We start from the raw sequence: 24,882 nt of genomic DNA, 5'->3' as shown, positions 1-24,882 counted from the left end.
AATTTTAAGAAGTGGAAGAATGACCTAGAAATTTATCTAGGTGTGTGAGATTTGGACTTAGCACTCAGAGAACCCAGACCAGTTATTGTGACCACCAGTACTAGAGCTGAAAAAGACAAAGCAGAAAAATGGGACAGAGATAATAGATTGAGCCTAAAAATTATGCAGAAAGCTATGACAGAAACAACAAGGGGAGGGATTCCAGTGTGTAAAACAGCTACAGAGTATCTTGAGGCTATAGAGGAGAAATATAAAGAGAGTGATAAAGCCGAAACAGCAAACGATTTGAATTCTCTAATGACCTTGAAATTTGATGGAGTTAGTAGTGTTAGGGAGCACTGCTTGAAGATGATAGATGTAGCCAACAAACTGAAAGCATTAGAGTCCCCTATAGCTGATCCTATGCTAGTACACATGATCTTGATGTCTCTGCCTCCTCAGTATAGTCAGCTTATCACAACTTACAACACTCAGAGGGAAAAATGGAGTATAAATGAGTTGATTTCGATTTGTGCGCAAGAAGAGAGTAGGATCAAGAAAGAAAAGGGAAAAGGTGTGGCTACTGTAAACCTAGTGAATAAAGAGGAAACCAAAACTGTTCACCAAAAGAAGTCTTCTAATTCATCAAAGAAATTCCATAAAGGCTCTACTTCCGCTGGAGGATCTCACTCACTGAAAGTAAATAAGAATCCAACAGTCTTCAAGTGCTATTTTTGTGACAAAGTGGGGCATCTGAAAAGGAATTGTCACAAGTATAAGGGATGGTTGTCTAAAAAAAGGTAATAAAATCTGTTTTGCTTGTTTTGAGTCTAACTTAGTTAATGTTCCATTAGATTCTTGGTGGCTAGATTTAGGGTCCCCTATTCACATAGCTAATTCTTTGCAGGGATTCATAAGAAGGAGGGCACCAAGTAGGACTGAAAAGAACCTGTTCGTAGGCAATGGGATGAGAGTCGCAGTAGAAGCCATAGGAGATGTCAGACTTAGATTAGGACCTGATTTTTTTTAGAATTAAACAATGTTTTTTATGTACCTTCCATGAGAAGGAATTTGATTTCTTGTTCACAACTTGTTGAAGCTGATTTCAGCTATTTCGTTAATAAAATTGAGTGGATTTTGTTTTACAACAATGCTCCTGTTGGTAAAGCTTTTATTGTGCATGGTTTATGGCAATTGACTTGTTCTTATGTCTCTGAAACTTTTCTTGTTGAAAACTCAGGAGTTAAAAGGAATTTTGTGAATGAAAAATCTTCAAACCTTTGGCATAAAAGACTTGGTCACATATCTAAAGAAAGAATTCAGAAGTTAGTCAAAGAAAACATTTTGCCTGATCTAAATTTTGTAGATTTAAATGTGTGTGTAGACTGCATTAAGGGAAAACTAACAAATAGCAGTAAGAAAGGTTCAACTAGAAGTCAAAATTTGTTAGAAATAATACACACAGACATCTCAGGGCCCTACTCTCCCCATACCATATGTCGAAACCAGTATTTTATAACTTTTATAGATGATTTTTCTAGGTTTTGTTATGTCTACCTAATTTCGGAAAGGAGTCAAGCACTTGAAATATTTAAAATTTTTAAGAATGAGGTTGAGAATCAGTTGGAAAAGAAAATAAAGATAGTGAGATCCGATAGAGGAGGTGAGTACTATGGAAAATACGATGAAACAGGACAACATAAGGGACCTTTTGCACTTTATTTAGAAGAGTGTGGCGTCGTAGCTTAATATACAACACCAGGGACACCACAACAAAACGGGGTAGCAGAGAGAAGAAATAGAACGCTAGTAAATATGGTGAGAAGTATGATGTGCACTACAGGGTTGCCCAGATTTTTATGGGGAGATGCTTTAAAAACAGCAAATTATATTCTGAATAGAGTCCCTAGTAAAGCTGTAGATAAAACTCCTTTTGAGTTATGGACAGGGAGAAAGCCTAGTTTAATGCATTTGCATGTCTGGGGGTGTAAAGCTGAAGCAAAACCGTATGATCCTCAGTTGAAAAAGCTAGATTCTAGAACTGTCAGTGGCTACTTTATAGGATATCCAGACAAATAAAAAGGTTTTAGATTCTATTGTCCTAACTACCATCTTAGATTAATAGAAACAAGAATGCAAAATTTATTGAAGACACTGAAGCTACACAGAGAGAAGATATAAGTGATTTTCTTTTGGAAGAAGAGGAAGTTGTTGCTAGAACCTTATCAGAAAACAATCAGCAAAATTTTGTGTTGCCTGCACCTTTCCCTATTACAACAAGAATTGATAACTTTGAAGAGATCCTTGAACATGTTGAAAATCCGCCTCAAGTTCAGATACCAGAACCAGTAATTCCACATAATCCTCCACCTAATCAGCAACCTCCAGAGCATCCTCAACCACCTATTCAGCCACAAATGCCAATTCAACCCTTGAGACAATCGCAGAGAGTTAGGAGACCAGCAATCTCGAGTGATTATGTCCTTTAGCTTCAAGAAACAGATTTTGACATAGGAGAGGAAGATGATCCACTAAGTTTTAAGCAAGTTGTTAAAAGTGTGCATGCTAAGAAGTGGCAGGAAGCAATGGAAGCAGAGTTACAATCAATGTATGAGAATGAAGTATGGGAATTAGTTGAGCCTCCTCCTGGTATCAAAACAATAGGCTGCAAGTGGGTATATAAAACAAAGAAAAATTCGGATGGGAGCATAGAAAGACATAAAGCTAGACTTGTAGCTAAGGGGTTTACGCAGAGAGAGGGAATATATTATAATGAGACATTCTCACCTGTTTCAACTAAAGACTCTTTCAGAATAATTATGGCTTTAGTTGTACATTTTAACATGGAACTACATCAGATGGATGTTAAAACTGCTTTCTTGAATGGTGAATTGTATGAAGATATTTATATGAGGCATCCTGAGGGTTTTATTGATGAAGGCAGTGAGCACTTAGTGTGTAAACTTAAGAAATCTATCTATGGTTTGAAGCAAGCGTCTAGACAGTGGTATCTCAAGTTTGATTCAGTAATGGTGTCACATGGTTTTATCGAAAATCCACTAGATGAGTGTGTATACCTGAAAATTAGTGGGAGCAAGTTTATTTTCTTGGTTCTATATGTCGATGACATTCTTCTTGCCAGCAGTGACTTATCTCTTTTACATCAAACAAAAGACTTTTTATCTAGAAACTTTGAGATGAAGGATTTAGGTGAAGCCTCCTATGTACTTGGTATCGAAATCTGCAGAGATAGAAAGAAGGGTCTTTTAGGTTTGTCTCAGAAAAATTACATAGACAAAGTTCTTAAAAGATTTAAAATGGATAAGTGTGCTCCGGGGGATGCTCCTATGACTAAGGGTGATTTGCTGCATAAAGATCAGTGTCCCAAGAATAATTTAGAACAAGAATCCATGAAAGATAAACCCTATGCCTCACTTGTTGGGAGCCTGATGTATGCTCAGGTTTGTATTAGTCCTGATATTGCTTATTCTGTTGGAATGTTGGGTAGATTTCAAACAAACCCAGGTCATGCACATTGGGTGGCTGGAAAGAAAGTCTTAAGATACTTGCAGAGCACTAGAGACCATCTTTTAGTGTATAAAAGAATTGAAAATCAAGAACTGGAAGTGATAGGATATTCAGATGCTGACTATATAGGGAAAAATAAGTCCAAAACTCAGAAAAAGTCCACATCTGGTTTTGTGTTTATGCTTGCAGGTGGCGCAATTTCTTAGAAATCTATAAAACAGACTTGTGTGACTACATCTACGATGCATGCTGAGTTCATTGCATTATATGAAGCCACTATACATGTTGTGTAGCTTAGAAACTTTATCAAAGCCATTAGAGTAGTGGATTCCATTCATAGACCCTTGCAGATTTACTGTGATAATAGTGCAGCTGTGTTCTTTTCAAAGAACAATAAGAGATCCTCAAAAACTAAGTTTGTAGATCCTAAGCATCTTCTGGTTCGAGAGAAAGTGAAGCATGATGAAATTGTAGTTGATCATATTAGTGGAGATAACATGTTAGCAGACCCTTTTACAAAACCATTAGCAATTGGGGTTTTTAAGGAACATGTTATGAATATGGGATTGATTCAGTCATTTGACATGGCTTGAATCAGTGGGAGCTTGAGATAAGCTCAGTTTTGTAATTTTTTCTTTTGGTTTCTGTTTTTACGTAACCTCTTGAATGCCATAATAGACAATATTTCCAGATTTATTAAAGTCAATATACATGAATTAATGTCTTAGATTCTTATGTTTTATGATTGCTGCAGCATATGATTGTTTGATAAGTATGTACATGTACTAGTTTTTCGGATGTTTGATTAATGCATCCATGTGTTTTGACCGTTGCAGAAGATCTTGGTTCTCTCTATGATTTGAAAGCCATTGTTGAGGAAAGGTTTTTTTTGATTGGGGCTTTCAATATATCTGATTTTGTTCCTTCCCTTGCTGCACTTGATATTCAGGTATGCTAATCCCAAGTTCCTAACTCTTTTCCCATAGGTAGTTCTCTTTGATGGTTAATTAATATCCGAATCGATGCAATGGTTGACAAGTCCGGCCAAATCTTCTTAATTCTACATTATTGTTTTCATGTATGGAGCTGGTTTACCATTGCATATACCATACACTAAACCATTTGAAATTTTAAACTGGAACCTAGTTGTATAGCAATACAGGTGAGGGCACTTCTTTGTCTCTATGAACTACTTGATTAACATAATGAACCTAGTTTTGGGAAAGTAAACAGTAGCTAGCCAATAGTAATCAGTTCGGAGTAAGCATTGAGTGATTGAAGATGTGTGGATAAATTAAAATTTCACTTCTCGAATCACAGTAGAAAAAAGCACAATGGTATTAGACTATTAGGATTTGTTTGAAAGTTAAAAATATTAAAATATATTAAAAATGCTTTAGTAACTTGATCTGTGGTCAGTGGTGGCGGTCCGTCACAGGTGGTGGCACGTCAAGAATGAGGGGACGACGGTGGGGGTTGTAGTGGCGGTCCATCACCACAACCCTAAAAATGCTTTAGTAACTTGATCTGTGGTCAGTGGTGGCTGTCAGTCACAGGTGGTGGCACGTCAAGAATGAGGGGACGACGGTGGGGGTTGTGTAGGAACTGGGCTGGGTCCTGTTTGGTGGCTCTGATTTCTCGGCTAATTGGGTCGGATGTGGGGTTTGGGCTCAATTTTTGGGCCCTGTCCTGGTTGTTTTTTTATTTAATGTTGTTTTTTGGTAACAAGTCACAACCAAGGTTTGGTTGGTGGTATTAGCTGTTTGTTTCAGTTGTGTTAGGTTTTAGCTTTAGGGTCGTGTGCACTACAGGTTGTGGCATAGTCAATTTTCTTTCTGGCCTTCTAGTGGGTCGTTCCTATCTGGTTTTGGGTCAGCAAAAAAGTCAAGCTGTGCCATTGACGAGCATCATTGGCCTTCTAATGGGTTGTTCCTGTCTGGTTTTGGGTCGGAGGCGATGGCAATTTGGAGCAGGTGTGGATTGACGGTGTTGACAATAGGGTGGTGATGGTGTTAGGTTTCTCTAGTCCCAGGTCTGAATATCCAGCAATCCTTTTGGTCGGGTTTAGGTCACAACGAGTGTTGGCTCGGTCGATCAAAAGTTGGTCAGGAGGACTCTGGTTGGTGAGTTAGTGTTGACACAAGTGAGTTGTCTAGCTTCAGAGTTCTGATTGGCTGGACGAGAAGTGAGATGTCAAGGATTCACTGCTCCTGCGTTTGTTGTCTTTGCCATACAGTTGTAGTGCAAGTTTGGAGTCAGTCATTATAGAGTTCCAGTGTGAAGTCTAGTGGTCATTTCTGTGTAAGAGATGTTGCCTAAAACTCGTTGTAAGCAGTTCATTATTAATGAAGTTCTTATTTGATCAAAAAAAAAAAAAAACCTTGATCTGTGGTCGATAAATTTCCCCAATTTGCTCAAATTGAGATGTTGGAAGAATCACACAGACCTAAATCTAAAATGACTCCCCAGTATTGCACGTACGTTTTCGTTATCAGAGGTAAAGCAGTAGTATATGACACATATTAAGTAAATTAATTAGGGGTTTTTATCAGCTACAGGGTCTGAACTTTATTGTACCGGACAAAATGGTACCCAAATTTAGGGCTGGGCATGGGACGGGACGGGACGAAATTCTGGTGATCCCGGTCCCGGACCCGGAAATAAAACTCGGGACGGGACGGGACGGTATGGCACTTTTTGAGAATTGATCCCGACCATCCCGAACCCGAACGGGATCGGGCCGGGACCGGGACATCCCGAAAGAAAGGGAAAAAAAAAAAAAAAAAAGGTCTCCTGCAACTGCAATTTCCCTAATTTCTGCAATTCCTGCAATTTCTGAACTCCAAATCATGCCAAATCAATCCACTCGTATATTAACTTCACCAAATCAATCAATAACAAATCAATACACCAGAATAGTAGCCACATCAGTTTCAAATCAATACACCAAATCAATAAATACCAAACCAGATTAATAGCTACAGTAATTTAAATCAGTGCACCGAATCAATCAATACCAATTCAATACACCAGAATGGTACTCATCCATCTCCTTCTTCCCACGACCCAAACCCCCAAATCCAACTTCAGAATGCAGACGGAGATGAACCTTCGATCATGAGAGCCACCCCTAGGACCCATGACCCAACCCATGGAGATCGCTCCGGCACCGCAATAGTCCGCAGATCAGGACAACTCGAACGACACCTCGTCGCCAGACACTGTCAAAACAACGCATGTCCTCGATTTTTAGAACAGAGCTTATCACAGCCCAAAACCCAGTTTCCAATTTCGATTCTTTACAAAAACCCAGCTCGATTTCACAAAAAAACAGACGAATAATAATCAAAGAAGCTGAAAGAGTGGTACCTGATCAGAGAGCAGAGCAGTCTTGCTTTTAGATCCGATCGGAACAACAAAGCAAGAGGACGAATTGATGAATGATGAATTGGGGATCTAGGGTTCTAAGCTTGGAACGGTGAGTGTCTGAGTGAAACTGTGAGAGACTGAGTGTGAGTATAGATCGCGTGAAGGAACAAAGGGATCAGAATTGAGATCGGCCTATCCGGTGTGCTCGAGTTCATGTTAGGACTATAGACTCAAAAATCAACCAATCAAATGCCATATAAATAGAAAAGTAAGAAAAATAGAATAAATGAAATTAAAACGGGACGGGACGGGTCTTTTCGGGATTCCAAGTTTCCAAACCGAAGCCCGTCCCGTTAAAACGGGACGGGACGGGACGGGACCAAATAGTTAATTTTCAGGATTTCAAACCGTCCCGTCCCGCCAGTTTTCGGTACGGGACCGGTTCGGGTTCGGGATTTCGGGTTCAAGTGCCCACCCCTACCCAAATTTATAAAGTGATCAATGAGGTACCCAGACTTTTGAAAACACATTATCGAGATACCTTTATCATTTTATCGTCACGGCTCTGTTGCAAGAGACCATGTGTCATGCACGTGATAAAATATCGAGGGCCATTTTCGTCTTTTACTTTTCTGACTAAACCTAGAGGTATCAAGTCTTCGTCATTTCCTCTGAACCCAATACAAAAATAAAATTCAGAGTTTTAAGAAAAGGGTTTCTCAAAAAGGAATTCAAACAGAGTTTTCTGAAAAAGCTTTCGAAATCTTTTGAAAAAGACTCTTTTGACAAGATTCGCGAATAATCTCTCTAATATTGATTGATGGGGGATTGCTGGAGGTTCTTTAGGGTGTCTGGACCACGACCATCTCAAAGTAAGTTTGAAGCTCGATTTGTAACCCTTTATCACCATGGGTCGTCTTCTATTTGCTGTATTATGACTGATTTTACTATTATTTATGTTGGGGTTGTCAAAAACTGGGTTTTTTAATTGTGGTCCTAGGGTTTATTAAATGGGTTTGTCCTTGGAGTGTAGTTGTTTGACTGGAGCACTCTCATACGTTTTCTAGTGTTATAGTCTTTTTTTGTGTGGATGTTGTCTCATTATAAATAAAAGGCATGTAGATTAAAGTATTTGAATATGGGGAGATTATGCTTCAGTTGTACTATTTTCAAAGCAAAGACTAGATTGTTTAATCAAAAGATTGCAGACATGTGCCTTAGTGTTTATATTCTTCAAATAGTCATATACTTCAAACCATATTGGTTAGTTTGTATTGGTGGGTGTGAACTGTGAAATCAGTTTTCTTATTATGTGTGAATGCCTCTGAAACGTGTGGGGATGACAAGCAAATTAAAGACTTAACTTGTTTAGACTTGTGTGAAATATGCAGTTTCAAATGAGTACTTCACCATAGAGATACACCATGGAGGTTATTTCGACAAGATGCCCGATGGGACAAAGAAGTATAAAATAGCTAAGTTCAATAAGTTGGGTGGAGTCTTGTATTATGATGGATTGGATCCTGAGAAGCTTACATGGGTAGAGCTCAATAACATTGCACGGGAATTAGGATACAGAGAGAAACCAATATCCTATTGCTACAAGCTACCGGGACATTAAGCTGTGAGGGATGGATTCCTGTGAAGAATGATGCCGATGCTGCAGAGATGACAAAGCAAATATCAAAGAAGAAAAGACAAATCAGCTTGTATATCACTGGCGGTGGTAGAAGGAAGAAAAATGAGGCTGAGTTGGATGATGTAGTACCAAGGCCTTCTAATTGGCATAATCCTTTGAATAATGTGCTACCAGCAGAGAAAATAAATATTGATGTGTCTGCTAATTTGGTGGCTAGCCAAATAAATAGGTCATACATGGAAAAGGTTGTAGGGTTTGGTGTAAGAAGTAGTGTAAATGGCAGGAGGGATGATTTGATAATTAATGACAATGGTGTTAATGAGGGTGTGCTTGGTGAAGGGTTGAATGTAGTAAAAAATGATAGTGAGGTGGGTAGAGATTTGTCTGAAGTAGTAAATGAAAGTAGTGTGGTGGAGAATGCAGTCAAAGTTGGAAATGAAGATGAAGGTAACTTAAATACATTTAATGTTACTGTGAGATGGCCTACATTCAAAAAGAGTGCAACCAGACAAGAAAAAGGCAAAGCTGCAATCATTGAAGCACCATTGGAGGCTAGTGGATTTAAGAAGAAAGGTAGACAAGTTAAGGGTTCAAAGTATAAAACAAGAAACGAAGGAAAAAAGAAGTATGACAAGGTAGATTCTGATGATGGTAGTGGGGGTTCAGATTTTTTTATCGATAGTGATTATGAGCAAGACCAAAAAGATGATGATGTTGATTTTGAAGAGAATGTTGCAAACCCAGAAAGAGTGGAGGAGTATGATGAGATGGGCTACAATGGTTTGTGTTTTGATGATGAAGACAACACTAATGAATTGACTTCATGGGATGGATCTGAAACAGAAGAAGATGATGAAGGCAATCTGCTTCCAAAGAGTTTAGAAAAGAAAACAAAAATTAAGGCATGGAACAGAGCAGTAGACTTGAGGAATCCAAACTTTTGTGTTGGCCAAGCTTTTCCAAATGTAGAGGAGCTTAGAGAAGCTGTGCGTGAGTATTCTCTTATCTATCAAAGAGGATTGTGGTTCCAAAAAAACAATAGACAGAAGGTTGAAGTTAGATGTCAATGAGGGTGCCCATTTTGGCTGTATGCTTCTAAAATTGACAAGAATGTCCCCACATTATATATCAAGACATTGAGGCTTGCTCACAAGTGTCACCCAATACAAACCAGTCATCATTTGAACAGTAGAAGGGTGGCAAAAGATATTGTAGCAGATCTGATGGTGGATGATCAATGGTCAAGGAAGGGGATTCAGAATGTTATTCAAAAGAAGTACAAGCTAGATATTACTGTGCAAACAGTTTTTAGGGGTAGAGCAATGGCAAAAAGAATGAATGATGGACACTACACTGATCAATACAATAAGTTGGCGTCATATCGAAAAGAGTTATTAAGGAGCAATCAGGGATAAACTATTACCATAAAGACCGAGATGGATGGTGAAATAAGGAGATTTTAGAGGATGTATGTGTGCCTTGCTGCTTGCAAAGAGGGTTGGAAGAAAGGCTGCAGACCAATCATAGGCTTAGATGGGTGCCATATCAAGGGGCAGCACTCAAGTCAAATTCTATCGGCCGTTGGCATTGATGCCAATAATGGGATGTACCCCATTGCTTATGCAATAGCAGAGAGTGAAAACTATGAGACTTGGAAATGGTTTTTAGAATATCTCATTGTAGATCTAAAGCTTGAAAATGGATTGCACTATGCTTTTATCACAGACAAGCAGAAAGGGTTGCAAAATGCCATTGCAGAATTGATTCCCGGAGCTGAACATCGACATTGTGTGAGACACTTGTACAATAATTTCAAGTCTAAACATCCGGGTGAGGGCTTAAAGCAAACTATGTGGAATGCAGCAAGATCTAGTACACCGGTTTGGTACAACAAGAATATGGTAGAGATGCAAGCACAATCTGAAGATGCATACAAATGGTTTGAAGATAAGTCCCCTTCACATTGGAGTCGGTCACATTTTAGAACCAATTCTAAATGTGACATACTATTGAACAATCTTTGTGAATCATTTAATGATGCTATCTTACCAGCAAGGGACAAGCCTCCATTGGCTATGATGGAGAGTATAAGGATGAACATGATGACCCGAATGGCAAATAGAAGGGTTGCCTGCACTAGATGGAAAGATTCGGTGGGTCCCAGGGTTGCAAAAATAATTGACAAGATTGGTCAATACACATCCAATTATAGAGCAAGTTACTGGTGAGTTTTGGTACCAAGTTACTGGTGAAAATGCAACTAGCTTGCATTCTGTTGATTTAGGACGGCGTATATGCACTTGTAGAAGGTGGCAGTTAAGTGGAATCCCATGTGTTCATGCTATATGCGCAATTTTTAAGAAGAAAGAGAATCTTGCATTATATGTTGACGAGTTCCATCACCCACAAAAGTATTTGGATTCCTACAATCCAATCATTTTTCCCATTGCTGGTGATGATGACTAGGAGCAAGTTGATTATCCAATTGCTCCTCCACTTTATAGGAGGCAAGCAGGTCGACCTAAGATGAAGAGGAACAAAGAGTCTGGTGAGAAATTGGCACCTCCTGCGCCTGAATCTGATGGCACCATTAGAATGCCTAAAAGCCAATATGGGACGAAGATGACATGCATAATATGTAACCAGAAGGGTCATAACAAGAAGGGTTGTCCAACAAAAATGTCTAAATCTGTAAGTGTTTAGTTATTTTTTTTTTAATGCAAAATCTGACCATCTTTACAATCTTTAATAATTCTTAGGTAAGAAGGTATCTGAGCCTTGTTGCAATGTTTATGTAGGGTGAAGGTAGCTCAAGGGATGGCCAAGCAAGAAAGAGGCAGAATAATGATCAACAGGTTTTAATATATGCACTTAGTTGATTATGTGTTCTTTATATTCTTTATATTGTGGTATTCAAAAGTTATATGCTCTTATATGAATCTGCTGTGGTAATTTAAGTAATTGTTATACTTTGATCAGTTATGTGATAATGGTGATATATTGAATATTAGAGCTTCTAATTATTAATACTTAAATAGAACACCCACATAACTAAAGTGTCCAGCAAACTTAGATTAAGTTTCTGAAACCTTTATTTATATAGTTGACATGAAGAGATTTAGTGTATTTTGTTATAATGTTGCAGGCCAAGAGAGCAGCTGCTCCAAAGAGGTCTAAGAATGCCATTCCTCAGGTCATCACATCAAAAATGACATACAAAAAAAGAAAAGCAGCTGAGGAAGCATCATCGTCACATGTTGTGCAACCAAATTCAAAAGCTAGCTAGAAGGCAACCAAGTTCAAAAGCTAGAAGGCCAGCAAGTTCAGAAGGTAGGAAGCAACCAAGTTCACAAAGAAGGAAGAAACCAAGTACACAAGCCACTCAACAGCCAAATTCACAAGTTATGGAGCAATGCCAGACTTCACAGATTACTCAACAGAGCCAGACATCCTCTGAATGGGCAGGCTTTTGAAGATGTTAAAATATGTGCTATGCAACCAGCTGACTTTTAAGCAGACATTATCTGCGCTTAACTTTTGAGTTTTGTTGTCAGCTTCATCTTAATTGTTCTAGTATTTAAGTAGACAATATTAATTGGCGCTAGCTTTTGTGTTTGGATTTAGATTAACTAGAGATCTGATCTAAGGATGATGCACATACAATGCTTTTGAATTAGATGAATGGATGATGCACATTCAGTGCTTTTGAACATGTTATGGTGATGCTCATTTGATTTTTTTTACATGTATGATGTCCTATAATAGCAGGTTTTGAATATCTTTGTTTGTCAATGAATTACAACTCCGTAAGTAGATACTTACTCAATTAAATTGCAATAAGATAATGATGGTGATGTTTTGTGTTCAATCTGATGTAGTGAAAATCAAGGGTGTGAGGAAGTTTTGGAGGGAAATCAGCACAACTATTGATTTTTAAAGGGAAATTTGAAGGGAATAACAACATAACAAGGGGTATTCCAGTTATTTCCACTAAAAAAAAGTCACGTGATCTCTTGTAACAGAGTTGTGACGGGAAAATGACGAAGGTACCTCAATAATATGTTTTCGAAAGTCTGGGTACCTTATTGATCACTTTATAAGTTTGGGAACCATTTTGTCCGGTTCACTAAAGTTCAGACCCTGTAGCTGATAAAAACCCATTAATTAGATCAAGAGCTAGAGCGATCACTGTTTATTGCTCAAGTGCAACGAATCTTATAATTTGTTATGTAGCAGTAGCTATCTTGTCCCTCAATTCATTAATAAACTGATGTAGGAATGGAACTTTTCTTCACACATGTTTAATTGGTGCACATCCTTGATCCTTCCAGCTAAAGTTTAGCAGGGTAGCCTTTTTCTGGAGATTTGATCTTGGAGTAGATAACATAATAGAATAAACATGCATAGTACTATCACTACTATGGAATCTTAATGATGCAATAATTCCTTTCTCTCAGGGATTGACGAAGTGCTTAAAGAAAGTTAGCAAGACGATCGATCAACTCCTGGAGAAGATAATAGACGAACATGAAAAAGTTGCCAACACTAAGAGTGGGAAACAAGGCCATGAGGACTTTGTAGACGTGTTTCTTTCGTTAACGAACCAACCATTGAACCCGAATGATGAGCAAGTACACTTCCTTGATCGAACAAATGTGAAAGCCATCTTACTAGACATGATCACGACGGCTTTTGATACTTCGGCCACATCGATTGTTTGGACCTTGCCGAGCTCTTGAGGCGTCCAAGGATCATGAAGAATCTCCGAGAAGAGCTCTAAAGTGTGGTTGGTATGGACCGAATGGTGGAAGAATCTGATTTGCCCAAGCTGGATTACTTGAGTATGGCGGTGAAGGAGAGCTTTAGACTACACTCGATTGCACCGTTACTAGTCCCACATGAATCCATCGAGGACATTACAATTGATGGACATGACATACCCAAGAAGTCGCGGATCATAGTAAACATCTGGAGCATTGGAAGATATCCCAATGTTTGGTCAGAAAATGTTGAGGAGTTAATTTTATCCTGAAAGGTTTATGAACAGCAATATAGACCTCCGGGGACATGACTTTCAACTCTAACCATTTGGGTCTGGGCGAAGTGGGTGTCCGGGTATGCAATTAGGGCTAACCATAGTTCGGCTAGTTTTGGCACAGTTGGTGCATTGCTTTTACTGGGAGCTCCCAAATGGCTTGCTACCTCAAGACTTGGACATGTCTAAGGATTTCGGCTTATCACTGTCAAAAGCCAAACACTTGCTTGCTAAGCCAACGTACCGTCTTATGTAGGTTATTTTTTCAATATAATCTTTTGATTAAGGAATCTTACATAGATTGATGGATCTCAACAGACATTCATCCATAGTTTGTTGGATCTCAACGAGCATTCATCCATCCATTATTCTGCAACTTAAAGAAATGTGCGCAATGCAATTAGTATAATGATTTCATCAGTAATATTGTTTGCATCATGAATCAACATGTTCATTACAAATACACTTGATCAAGGTACTCAAGAGCAAGTTTCTTAGGCCAGAACTCTAATTATGTAAATACGATTTACAAATTCACTCTAATTATGTAAATATCACTTACAAAGTCATTTTGAGCTTGTTTTGTTTGGCAAGCTTACAAACGAAGAATAGGTATGTATCAATCTTCTAGAAAATTTGTTTGGCAAGCTTACAAACGAAGAATAGCTATGTATCAATCTTCTAGAAAAAAAAATCATATACTAGGTTGATACTGGGTTGTACAAAGAATGATGATATGAAGGGAATAAATGAGGAGCCTCTTTGACCTGAGCATTCAACATAGCTGATTTCGTGTCATTCCTCGGTCCATTTGATTTTCATATACCAGCTCCTTTTCCTAATATGGAAATATCAACTCACCGGCGTTTTATTTGTTTTTTTTTTTTTTTTGTCTTTTTGGAGAAATTACCTAAAATCTACCTACACACACTGCTACACTTGCTTAGCAACATTTGGAAGACAATTTTATCAATTCACACTAAAGTTATGGACTCAAAATAAATTGTTGTAATATGCTAGTATTGAGAATATATATATCCCATATGGGAAAATGAGACCTTGCCTATGAGTTTTTAAGGGTTTGAGCCACTCCATCCATTGCCAATTGGTTTTGGATGTGAACTTCATATTACTTTATTATGGTATTAGAGCAGGTTACCCACGTGTTTGGTTTCAACGATGGCCACACGTGCTCACCGTCACCCAATATAACTTGTCCACGTGTATAGCTTGATAAATCGTCACACGTGTAGGGGCGTGTGTAACGCCCCAAGCTGCACCTCACCAGCTTAAGCACGTCACAGCGCCGCGAGTTTCTAAAACATAAACCGAACGCTTGATTAATGTCCTAGAGAACCGCTAGACATTTTTGCTTGAAAACTTTTTGTATAAACACAGCGGAAGCTACAAATATTTTTGAGGTGAAAAACTTGAGTTGCTGAAATCTATTTAGTTCGTTCGGAACTTGGGTAAAAGCTAACATGAGGTACGAACCCCGATGAAAAGAATTCAGCTAAGTTTGACTCGAGGCTAGGTATCAACAAGGTCTGAAACACAAAGATCGCGAAGTATTTAGAACGGAAACCAAACAATGATTTACAGAACTTGTTCCTCACACCCAGTTCCGTCCGTTACTATCCTGTCATCAGTGCACAGTACCTGCATCCATACTGTAGTAGGGGTGAGCTTTCGTCCTCGCTGCTCAACAGGGACTAACTCGACTAGGTTTGAAAATCAACAGATAAGTATTTGGAGCGCTCTAGTATGAAAACTTGCTTAAACCAAATATTTAAAAGAACGACAAACTTTATAAGAATGCTTTTGACTCGAAAATTGATACATGATACTAAATTGAATACGCGCGCTGAATCTTACCAGATGGCCGGTCTCATAGACCCACTACACGACCTTACCTCAATTTACTTTATCACTAGGTAAGCGTAGCGAGAGCGTCCGCTACCTAGCTACGCACACGTACCGGGCCCGTCCTTACGATCGGAATACCCGGACGACCGGCGTAACTAACCCTCCAAAGGTTTTGGGGATCGAACCCAAGGAAGTCAGAGCCACCATTCTCTCTCAAACCATCACATTTCTCACAGGGTTTGGTTAGTATGCATTTCATTTGAACATGAGCAAACCATACCAACTAAATAAAAATATATAAGAAAATCACCAACCGAGGAGAGTCCTGAATCCCTACCTAGATTCCGATGCCTTCTCTCACGTACTCCTAGAGTTGCGAACCTTCTGTTCCTCGGGTAACTGGAGTCCTAGATTCCGACATTTCGATAGTTAATATCTTTTGAACAATTATACAAAATCTCGACGATTAATATATCATCTAAACCAACTTTTCCTTGTTTGAGTAGGAGTTGACCAACTTTGACTAACCTTTCCTGGTTTGACCAGGATTGACCACTCTTACTATCGTTGGACCAACATTTCTTAATTTGACCAATCGCAACAACCTTCACTTGAAGGTTACGATATCGACCAAATATATATATATTAAGTGCACCCGATTTACTAAGGTCACCAAATATATATATAATTTCCTTTTCTTTACTTAATAACTTCGTCACATAGTGATTCCTCGGAAGTTACTATGGACACCCAATATTATTGTAGGCCATTTCCCACATCATAAATACAATTTTAACAATGATACGTGAACTGGCCTTGAACACAGATTTAACAAGAACACCATTTGACACACTGCCTTAGTACAAGCTTGACAATCACAATCCATTCACATCGACACACAACCCATTCTGCACATGCAATCGAGCTTATACAACATTCAGTCAACCAAATATTCACTCAAGGCCACAATAACACAGGTTATCAACTCATTTGGATTCTCTATCCGATTCAAACCCAACCTTGAGCAACCAAACTTAGAACCAGCGTAATACAATCTCAGCCAAACAACCCAGTTCATCAAGTTTCGACTGTCACAAAAAGGACAACAAGGTTCAAATTATACCTTCAAGAATCGATTTCAGCTAAACCCAGTTTCCCACACACTGCCGAAGCTGGCTTGAGGGAGAACTGATGATTCCTGGTGCTACAACCTAGCGTGATCCTTGATGCTCGGCCTACAGATGCTATCAAGCCAGAAACAAAGCCGGAAGTGACAGAAGAGTCGCTGGCGTCAGCAACAGCGTCGAACCCGAGCTAACCCAAATCAGCAAAACTCCATCAATTTCAAAGACTAATTAATCGAACATGCAGAGAAAGGTGAAATGCAGAATTTCTATGCCGAATGCAGCCCAGCTGGTGGCCGGAAATTGCTGAACTTCGCCGGAGCAGTCAGATCTTCTCACTATCGTTTCTCCCTCCTCGTGCGGTGCATGGGCGATCGAAGACCACAGGCGTGACGGCGACGACTAGAGGAAGAGATCAATGGTCGTGAGTTGTCGATCGGTGACCGGACGGCGTCACTCCGGTCGGGTTTCTCTCTTGGGTCGTGGCTGTGTCCTGGTCAGAGAGCACCGAGCTCTCTCTCTCTCTCGATCAATCTGGATATTCCATCTAATCCAACACCTATATATATATATATATATATATATATATATATATATATATATTTGTCCAATTAACAGTGAACGGCCATGATCAAACGGTGGGTGGATGGATGGCCAAGATTGCTCCGCAGAAATTTCTTTTTATTTAAAGGGTTAAATACTGCTTACTCCCTATACTTATAGGGTTTCATCGTTTCAGTCCCTGACCTTTGAATTTCACCTAAAAAGTCCTCGAACTCCCAATTTCCTCCTAATTAGTCCCTGCCGTCAAAAACTCCGTTATCTTCCCCTAAAAAAGTCTATTATACCCTCAATTACTTCCAAAAAAAAAAATTATCTTCCTCTAATTTTTTTTCTTTTTACCTCTTCTTCTTCCGGCTTTCTCGCATCCTTTTGTTCATCTCCTCATCAAGATGGTTCCAATCCACACACCTTCAAGAGGTGAAATGAAAAAAAGAAATAAAAGAGAGAGAAAAATAAATTTTTAAAAAATAAATAAAAGTGAGGGCATAATAGACATTTTTGGCAAATTTAACAGAAAATTTTGACGGCAGGGACCAATTGGGAGAAAATTGAGAGTTCAGAGACTTTTTAGGTGAAATTCGAAGGTCAGGGACTGAAATGATGAAACCCTATAAGTATAGGGAGTAAATAGTATTTAATCCTTATTTAAATGAATTTCCATAATTTCCAAACTTCGGAAATTCATTATAAACACTTCGGGTGTCCGAAAAATCTCCCGAAAATTTCCACGAACTCGTCGTGTCGTATACTTTATTATCCAACTCTTAAATCGCGGATTTCACTTTATAAAATTTTCTGAAAAATTTCTCGAACACCTTAACGTTTATCGAGATCGTTAAATAATTTACCGTACGATCTCCACTAGGCTGGACACATTTTTCCGGGGCTCACAACGTGTTGAGAATGTGTATAAATATAACTTCCAGATTGATAAAATATAACTTTGCTTATGGGTAAAATTATAACTTTGTTTATGGGTTTATAAAAGTTTGGGCCACTCCATCCATTACCAATTGGTTTTGGATGTGAACCCCAGATTACTTTATTATGGTATCAGAGCATGTGTATAAATATAACTCCCATATTGATAAAATATAACTTTGCTTATGGGTAAAAATATAACTTTGTTTATGGGTTTATAAAAGTTTGAGCCACTCCATCCATTACCAATTGATTTTGAATGTGAAGCTCATGTTACTTTATCAGCTAGTAGGTCCACGTGTGCATGCCTAACTGCTACACGAGCTCCACGTCACCCAAAAGTTGTTCACGTGTATGACTTGAAAATTTGCCACATGTGCGGGGGCGTGTTGAGAATTTATACATCCCACATAGGAAAAATGAGACATTGTTTATGGGTTTATAAGGGTTTTGGCCACTCTATCCATTGCTAATTGGTTTTGGATGTGAACTCCAGATTACTTTATTAGCTAGTAGGTAGTTGCTATTTTATTGGTTTTCCTCTTTTCTTGTGAGTTTAGATAATTCAGATGTGAATTTTATTATTGTTTAAGTAAATCCAGAATATGTCTCTGGCCCAAACTCGAGGTTACTTGCTCTAGTTGAAATAGAGTTTATATTAGAGATATTCTCGGAGAATCTTAGGAGATATCCAATCAATGTATGATTATGTTTCCATGTACAACGCTATCTCTATGCTTGTAATCCTCTATATAAAGATGCCTCTATTATCAATGAAAGAACGACTCAATTCTCTCCCAATTCAGTTTTCCTTAAACACGTTATCAGCATTAATCCCTAACCCTGAAACAAATAACCAAACTCTGATTCAAGAAGCTAAAACCTTGAATCTGAATACAAAACCTTGAAGCCTTTTCTTCCTCCACCTCACACCTTGAAGCATTCAATCCCAGGAGTCCAGAACCGGCTGCGCCAACCCAAGAATCAGCCGAAAACCTACCGAACGGGCCACTGAAAACTCGATCCAACCCGCAGCAAATATTCCACCGGTTCACCATCTTATGGACATCCAATTTCAACCAAATTTTTTCAGCAGATACCTACCAATCTAAAGATTCAGGAACCGGAAGAAATCTTACAAAAACCGACCAAAAACTAGCTGAACCGGCAGATTGAAATTCCATCAGAAAAACCGACAGAGAGGAGGAAAAAAAAAGGGAAGAACCAAGCGGCAACCCAGGAGCCCAAGCCGCAGCCCAGAAGCCCAAGCCGCAGCACAAGACGCTGACATCATCTCTGCCGCGTCAGCAGCCACGTCATCAGACAGTCAGCAGCCACATCAGCGGATCTGCCACGTCAGCAACTTGGTCAGTCCTCCGGTCAACGACTTCCGGCAACTTTTCCGGTCACTTTCTTGTCAAATTTCCCGGCGACCTATTTCTAGGTATTTTTTACTAAAAGTTCCCGTTTTTTAAGTTTTTATTTCTTTTCTCTTCTTTTTCTCGGGAACTTGCAACCTCCCTTCTTCTACCCCCCTTTCTTCATCATAGGGGAGACCAAATTATGCCGAACTATGGGGGTTCGTGCTTACTCCAAGCTTAGAGCTTGTTGAGATCTCCAAACTTAGAGTTTGTAGAGAATTTATGATCGACCACTTACGTCATTGTTACGATCTAATCCAATACCTCTTGGAATTTAATTTCTTAGAAGCGATTACACTCAGAAATTCATAAATTCTTGGGAGCTACTACGCTCAGAAATTTTATATGTTTTCATGGTAGCCTTTTACGCTCCGAAACTAACCCTAATTTCTTGTTCTCTTTCAGGATGAGTAACCTGAACAAATTGGACTTTGCTCCATTGGGAACAACTGGCTCTAGATATCACAAGTAGGTTCGTGATGTCCGCCAGCATCTCAAGGTTGATGGAATCCTGGATAAGATTCTCTAGCAGAGCTAGGACGTGCTAACTGTTGAGCAAGCTCAAGCTTTGGAAGCAAATAGAGCAGCCTTAGAGGCAAATAAGGTGAAAGCCATCATCCTAATGACTAGTCATATGGATAATTCTCTTCCTGACCTAGAAGTGAGATGGCATAGCCTCCGCTTCTGTGATTTCAAGTCAGTTCTTGACTACAACTCGGAAGCACTTCGCATTAAATCCTGAATGACATTCTGTGGTAAAGAGATCACACTTGCGATGTTGATTGAGAAGACTCTCTCTACCTTCCCCTTCTCTGTATTGATGGTTGCTAAGAACTATCGAATCGATGTTGCTGCGGGACGGATCACAAGGTTCCATGAGCTCATTGGAGCTATGAATGTCGCTGAAAAGCATGACAACATCCTTGTGAAGAACTATAATTCGAGATCCGTGGAAATAAAGCATATTCCCGAATCCAATTATAGTCGCGTCCCTAAGAGAAGGCACCAAGAGCGAAACCCTAACCTTAGGGATACTTCTGGATTTTCTGGTCCATATAATCGCTCTACTTGGGAAGGTAACCGCCAATATAGGGGAACACGGAACCAAAGAGGCCAACGTGGAAAGAGAGAGGGAGGCAACGCCTCTGGCCATGTTGGTGGCGCCACCAACACTAAGAGCCATCTAAATGACGCTTTCAAAGCACCTCAATCAATGGAGTTTGAGCAAAGAGATGTATGTTCTCGATGTGAAGTGTCTGATCATTGGGCACACATTTGTAGAGCTCGTGAAGAAATCGTCACAGCCTACAAAGCATATTGTGAAGTAAGAGAAGCTCACTCTATGGAACAAGAAGATCAAGAAGATGATCTAGAGTGAAGGGTTGAAGACTACAAATTTGGCTGGGATCAATAGGTCGCCAATTCTGTTTAAGTCTTTATTTTTCCAAGAGATGTAATAGGCAATTGCCATATATTTTTGTAGTAAATGCCAATGGTTTAGTCTTTCTTCAAAGTAGGCTCACCCAAAGTAAGTGCGATGTCTAGGAAGGTTCTGAGATTAGTGGTACTTAAGCGAGCCTTGTTCCACCGACATCTCTCTACTCACCTGGTCACATTTATTTTGGAATTACCGAAAGAAGTTAGACAACTACCATTGTTTTGCATTAGCTAGCATTTTGGATTAGATTTCCTTTGTTCAAAGAGACAATGATGTAACTCTGTTGGTTTATGAATAAAATTTTGAGTTCTTTTCATTATGACTCCATTTTGATTATGAGCATATGACTTTGTGACTACGATGGTTGGGACATCAGTATTAATTTAAGGACATGGAATAACCCAAGTTCCCCTTGCCAAAAGGCACCTTGATTATTGTCGCAAAAACTCTCTACGCTTCTAGGGAAAATCGCACCTATGAGTATCCAACGGATTTCATGCGAAAACGCATGTAGAGAAAGGAAATGAGTTCCTTTGCAATACCTCTAATGATTGCGAACAAAGGAGCATCTTAGAGAAGTTTTTGTGTCTCTCTGGTGGACTCTATGTCACTATTCGAGCTATTAATCCAATAAAAGTTATGAGAGAAGATCTCTTGGATTTAGACACATATTGGCTTTGTCACGATAGGAATGATCATCCTAGTCATGATATGATGATCCGTCTACTAAAGACTTCACATGGACATCATTTCTTTCGAGCGCAATGAAACATGAATCAAAAGTTGATTTCTGGACTAAGTGTGACCAAAGCAATTGCCTAGGGCACCGCCTCCATCCACCACCAGCCTAGGGCTGGCCCAGTCTATATCCATGACGCCATGGATGGCGTCCATCATGGTGATGGTGCCCTAGGTGATGCTGCAATCACCAACTTGCTTCAAATAGCCTAACCAAAATTCTCATTGGTTGCTTCTAAAGCCTCTCGCTCGTTTTACAAAACCCGTTCCTTAGGGAAATTAGGACTTAGACAGTCCTATGCAAAGGGTATGAAAATACTCATTATGTTCTTACATAGAATCCATGGGGATTCTATGGACTGATTCAACTAACTTGCGGATGTTTAAATATCTCATGATATTGGTTGATACGCAAACACGCTGGTCACGTGTTGTGCCATTGTCCACCTGTAAATGCTGCTTATGCTACATTTCTAGCACATATCATATGACAACGGGCTCACTCCTCGGATCATCCTCTTCCGTCAATTGGACTTGACAATGCTAGAGAGTTTACATTGAAGACTTTCAATGGTTATTGCATTGGGACTAATGTTGGACATTATATTCCCATAAACACACCCAATTGGTCTCGTGGAAAAGACTACGATGTAGTCCGGACATTGGTAATGCGCACTAATTTCCTTATATCCGCTTGGGGTGATGAAATATCGCATGCAGCTATGCTAATTCGTCTATGACCTACCACCACTCAACCTACCTCTGCGTTACAGCTAGTGACTGGGTACAAGTATCGTACTTACGCATATTTGAGTGTGCCTTTATGTGCCAATTGCGCCGCCACAACGCTCTATAATGGGTCCTTACAGATGAATGGGCAACTTAGTTGGATTTGAGACTCCAACAATCGTCCGCCACTTCATGCCCTTGCTAGGCGATCTCCTTACCGCTAGATTTGCAGATGTCACTTTGATGAGACAATCTTCCCATCGTTAGGGGGAGATAAGAACATAGATGTTCAACAGGAATGACAGGAATTGTCGTGGTCTATCCCCACTATGTCTCATCCCGATTCCTACTAAAGTGACGAGATCACACAAATATGCTGCAAACATGCCTGCAAGGAAGGACGTCCCTACGAGAGGACGTAGCGTCATCCTACACGGAGGTAGGCATGGCGCCAATGCCAAAGAAAGTGGCACTCTGGCGTTATAGGTCATGGCCCTAGCTAGGATGCGTGGGAGGCCCGTGATTTCGAATGATACTTTGGCACATTCCAATCCTTTTATCATCGACACTCAAAATCCGTCTCATGAGTATCTTACGGGTTATGGTTATTGTTGGGGGACGCCTCAACATCAGAACTTATTCCTGAAAATATAGAGCTTTATGAAACTTACACTAGTGTACATGAGATGTGGGATAGAAACTCTATCCTAATTGATGATGTAGTTGCGCATTTCGTTGTGCATGAGTTTGTTGAGTCAGATGATATCGAACCATGCTCTGTTGATGAATGAATGCCAACGTAGAGAGATTTGGCCTAAATGGAAAGATGCGATCCAGGTTAAGTTGGATTTTCTAACGAAGAGGAAGGTTTTTGAGCCAGTGATGTCAACACTTCCTAACATAAAACCTATTGAATAATGGGTCTTTGTTAGAAAGCATGATGAGAAAAAGAGATGACAATCTCGCCTTATGGCGCAAGGCTTCCCACAAAACGCCCTGGAATCGACTACGATGAGACATATTCTCTCGTAATGGATGTCATTGCACTCCACTACCTTATTAGTTTGGTAGTTTCTGAATAACTGAACATGCAGCTTACAAATGTGGTCACTACGTATCCATTCGGAGATCTAGATAAGGAATATACATGAAGGTTCATGGTGAACTTCATCTACCCAAGTCAAGTGGCTCTAGACCACGGAGCGCGTTTACAATAAGATTGAAACGCTCACTAAAGTAACTACTTTATTGGGAAGAGATATGCCCACGCATTTCTACAACAAGTTCTAGATTCTATCGCTATTCATGTTGGACATGATCTTCATTGGAAGCCCTTAAAGAGTTAAGGAAAACCGCTGAACACTTGAAATCCGATTTTGAGATGAAGGATTATGGGATAACATGATTATGTCTCGGTTTGGAACTTAAGCACCGTGCTGATAGATGCTTAGGCATTTTGACAAGGTCAAGCCTTCAAGCACCCCTATGATCGTCCGTAGTCTTGATCTTGAAAAGGATCCTCTTCGTTCGAAGGATGATGACGAAGATGCGCTAGGGGCCGGCAGAAATGCCCTAGTTAAGTACAATAGGCACATTATTGTACTTAGCTCAATGCACAAGACCAGACATCTCATTTGTAGTGAACTTGTTAGCTAGATATAGCTTCTCGCCAACGCGATGACATTGGATTGATGTAAAAAATATCTTTCGATACTTGAGATGTACGATTGATATGGGCTTGTTCTATCCCTACAGAAAGATGATGGATTCGTACCTATCACACACCAGGAACGCCGCCAACACTGGCCTGCGTCCATTATCCCCATCCCAAAACGACATGTGTTTTGGAAGGTTTTGCTGATATTGGGTATCTCTCTGACCCATGCAAAGGTCATTTCCAAACTGGTTAAGTGTTCACCATGGGTAAAGACCAAGATATCTTTGAGGTCTACAGAACAGACTCTAGTTGCTATATCTTCGAATAATGCAGAGATCATTGCTCTTCATGAAGTGGTTCGTGAATGTATATGGATTGGATCCATAATTACGCATGTTGGAAAAATTGTGGTTTGAAGTCTACCACAGATGAGCCTACGAGCATTTAAGATAATGTTGCTTGTTTTGAACAAATGAAGCAAGGCTACATCAAAAGCGACAACACCAAGGATAATCAGCAACAACAAACTCTCCTCAAGATCAAAGTGAACTAGGTTCAATATGAGGACAGTATGGCAGGCTTGCTCACTAAGTCATTGCCTAAATTCCACTTTTGAGGAACATGTTAGTAGCATAGTTTGCGGAAGTTATCCGAACTCCCATGACTGTAGTCATCAGGGGGGATGTCTATATGTATGGTCTCAAAACGTGAAGGGTGTGTTGTGCTCTTTTTATCCCTTCGACCGAGGTTATTTTTGTCCCACTGGGTTTTTGACGAGCTGGGAAGCAGCACGCAATTTAACCCTTTAAAATGTCATCGTTAGTATATGGTAAATAGGGATCGTTCTATCCGGGGATTGAGGGTACACCTGTAA

The 24,882-nt window shown here is 39.6% G+C and overlaps 1 protein-coding gene and 1 pseudogene across 2 annotated transcripts; both read left to right on the top strand.

Moving 5' to 3' along the window:
• The first annotated feature begins 4,315 nt into the window (after positions 1–4,315).
• Positions 4,316–13,806, top strand: LOC121050586 (annotated as a pseudogene).
• Positions 6,920–11,785, top strand: LOC112175403. 2 transcript variants are annotated; one of them, XM_040510397.1, is made up of 4 exons: positions 6,920–7,748; positions 8,268–11,206; positions 11,314–11,370; positions 11,661–11,785. In XM_040510397.1, exon 2 carries the CDS (start codon positions 8,545–8,547, stop codon positions 9,583–9,585), a length of 1,041 nt encoding a protein of 346 aa, XP_040366331.1. In that variant the 5' UTR covers positions 6,920–7,748; positions 8,268–8,544; the 3' UTR covers positions 9,586–11,206; positions 11,314–11,370; positions 11,661–11,785. The 2 variants fall into 2 exon arrangements, with proteins under 2 accessions (XP_040366331.1, XP_040366332.1); XM_040510398.1 differs by having other exon boundaries at positions 8,249–11,206.
• Positions 13,807–24,882: the final 11,076 nt, after the last annotated feature.

Source organism: Rosa chinensis, chromosome 7 (genome assembly GCF_002994745.2).
Source record: "Rosa chinensis cultivar Old Blush chromosome 7, RchiOBHm-V2, whole genome shotgun sequence".
Taxonomy (NCBI): Eukaryota; Viridiplantae; Streptophyta; class Magnoliopsida; order Rosales; family Rosaceae; genus Rosa; species Rosa chinensis.
Note: the sequence above shows the minus strand (reverse complement) of the source record. Positions and strands in the feature narration are given on the sequence as shown.

Coding starts and splice junctions, on each gene's coding strand:
- LOC112175403 (XM_040510397.1), top strand. CDS start 8,545: ATGACAAAGCAAATATCAAAGAAGAAAAGACAAATCAGCTTGTATATC.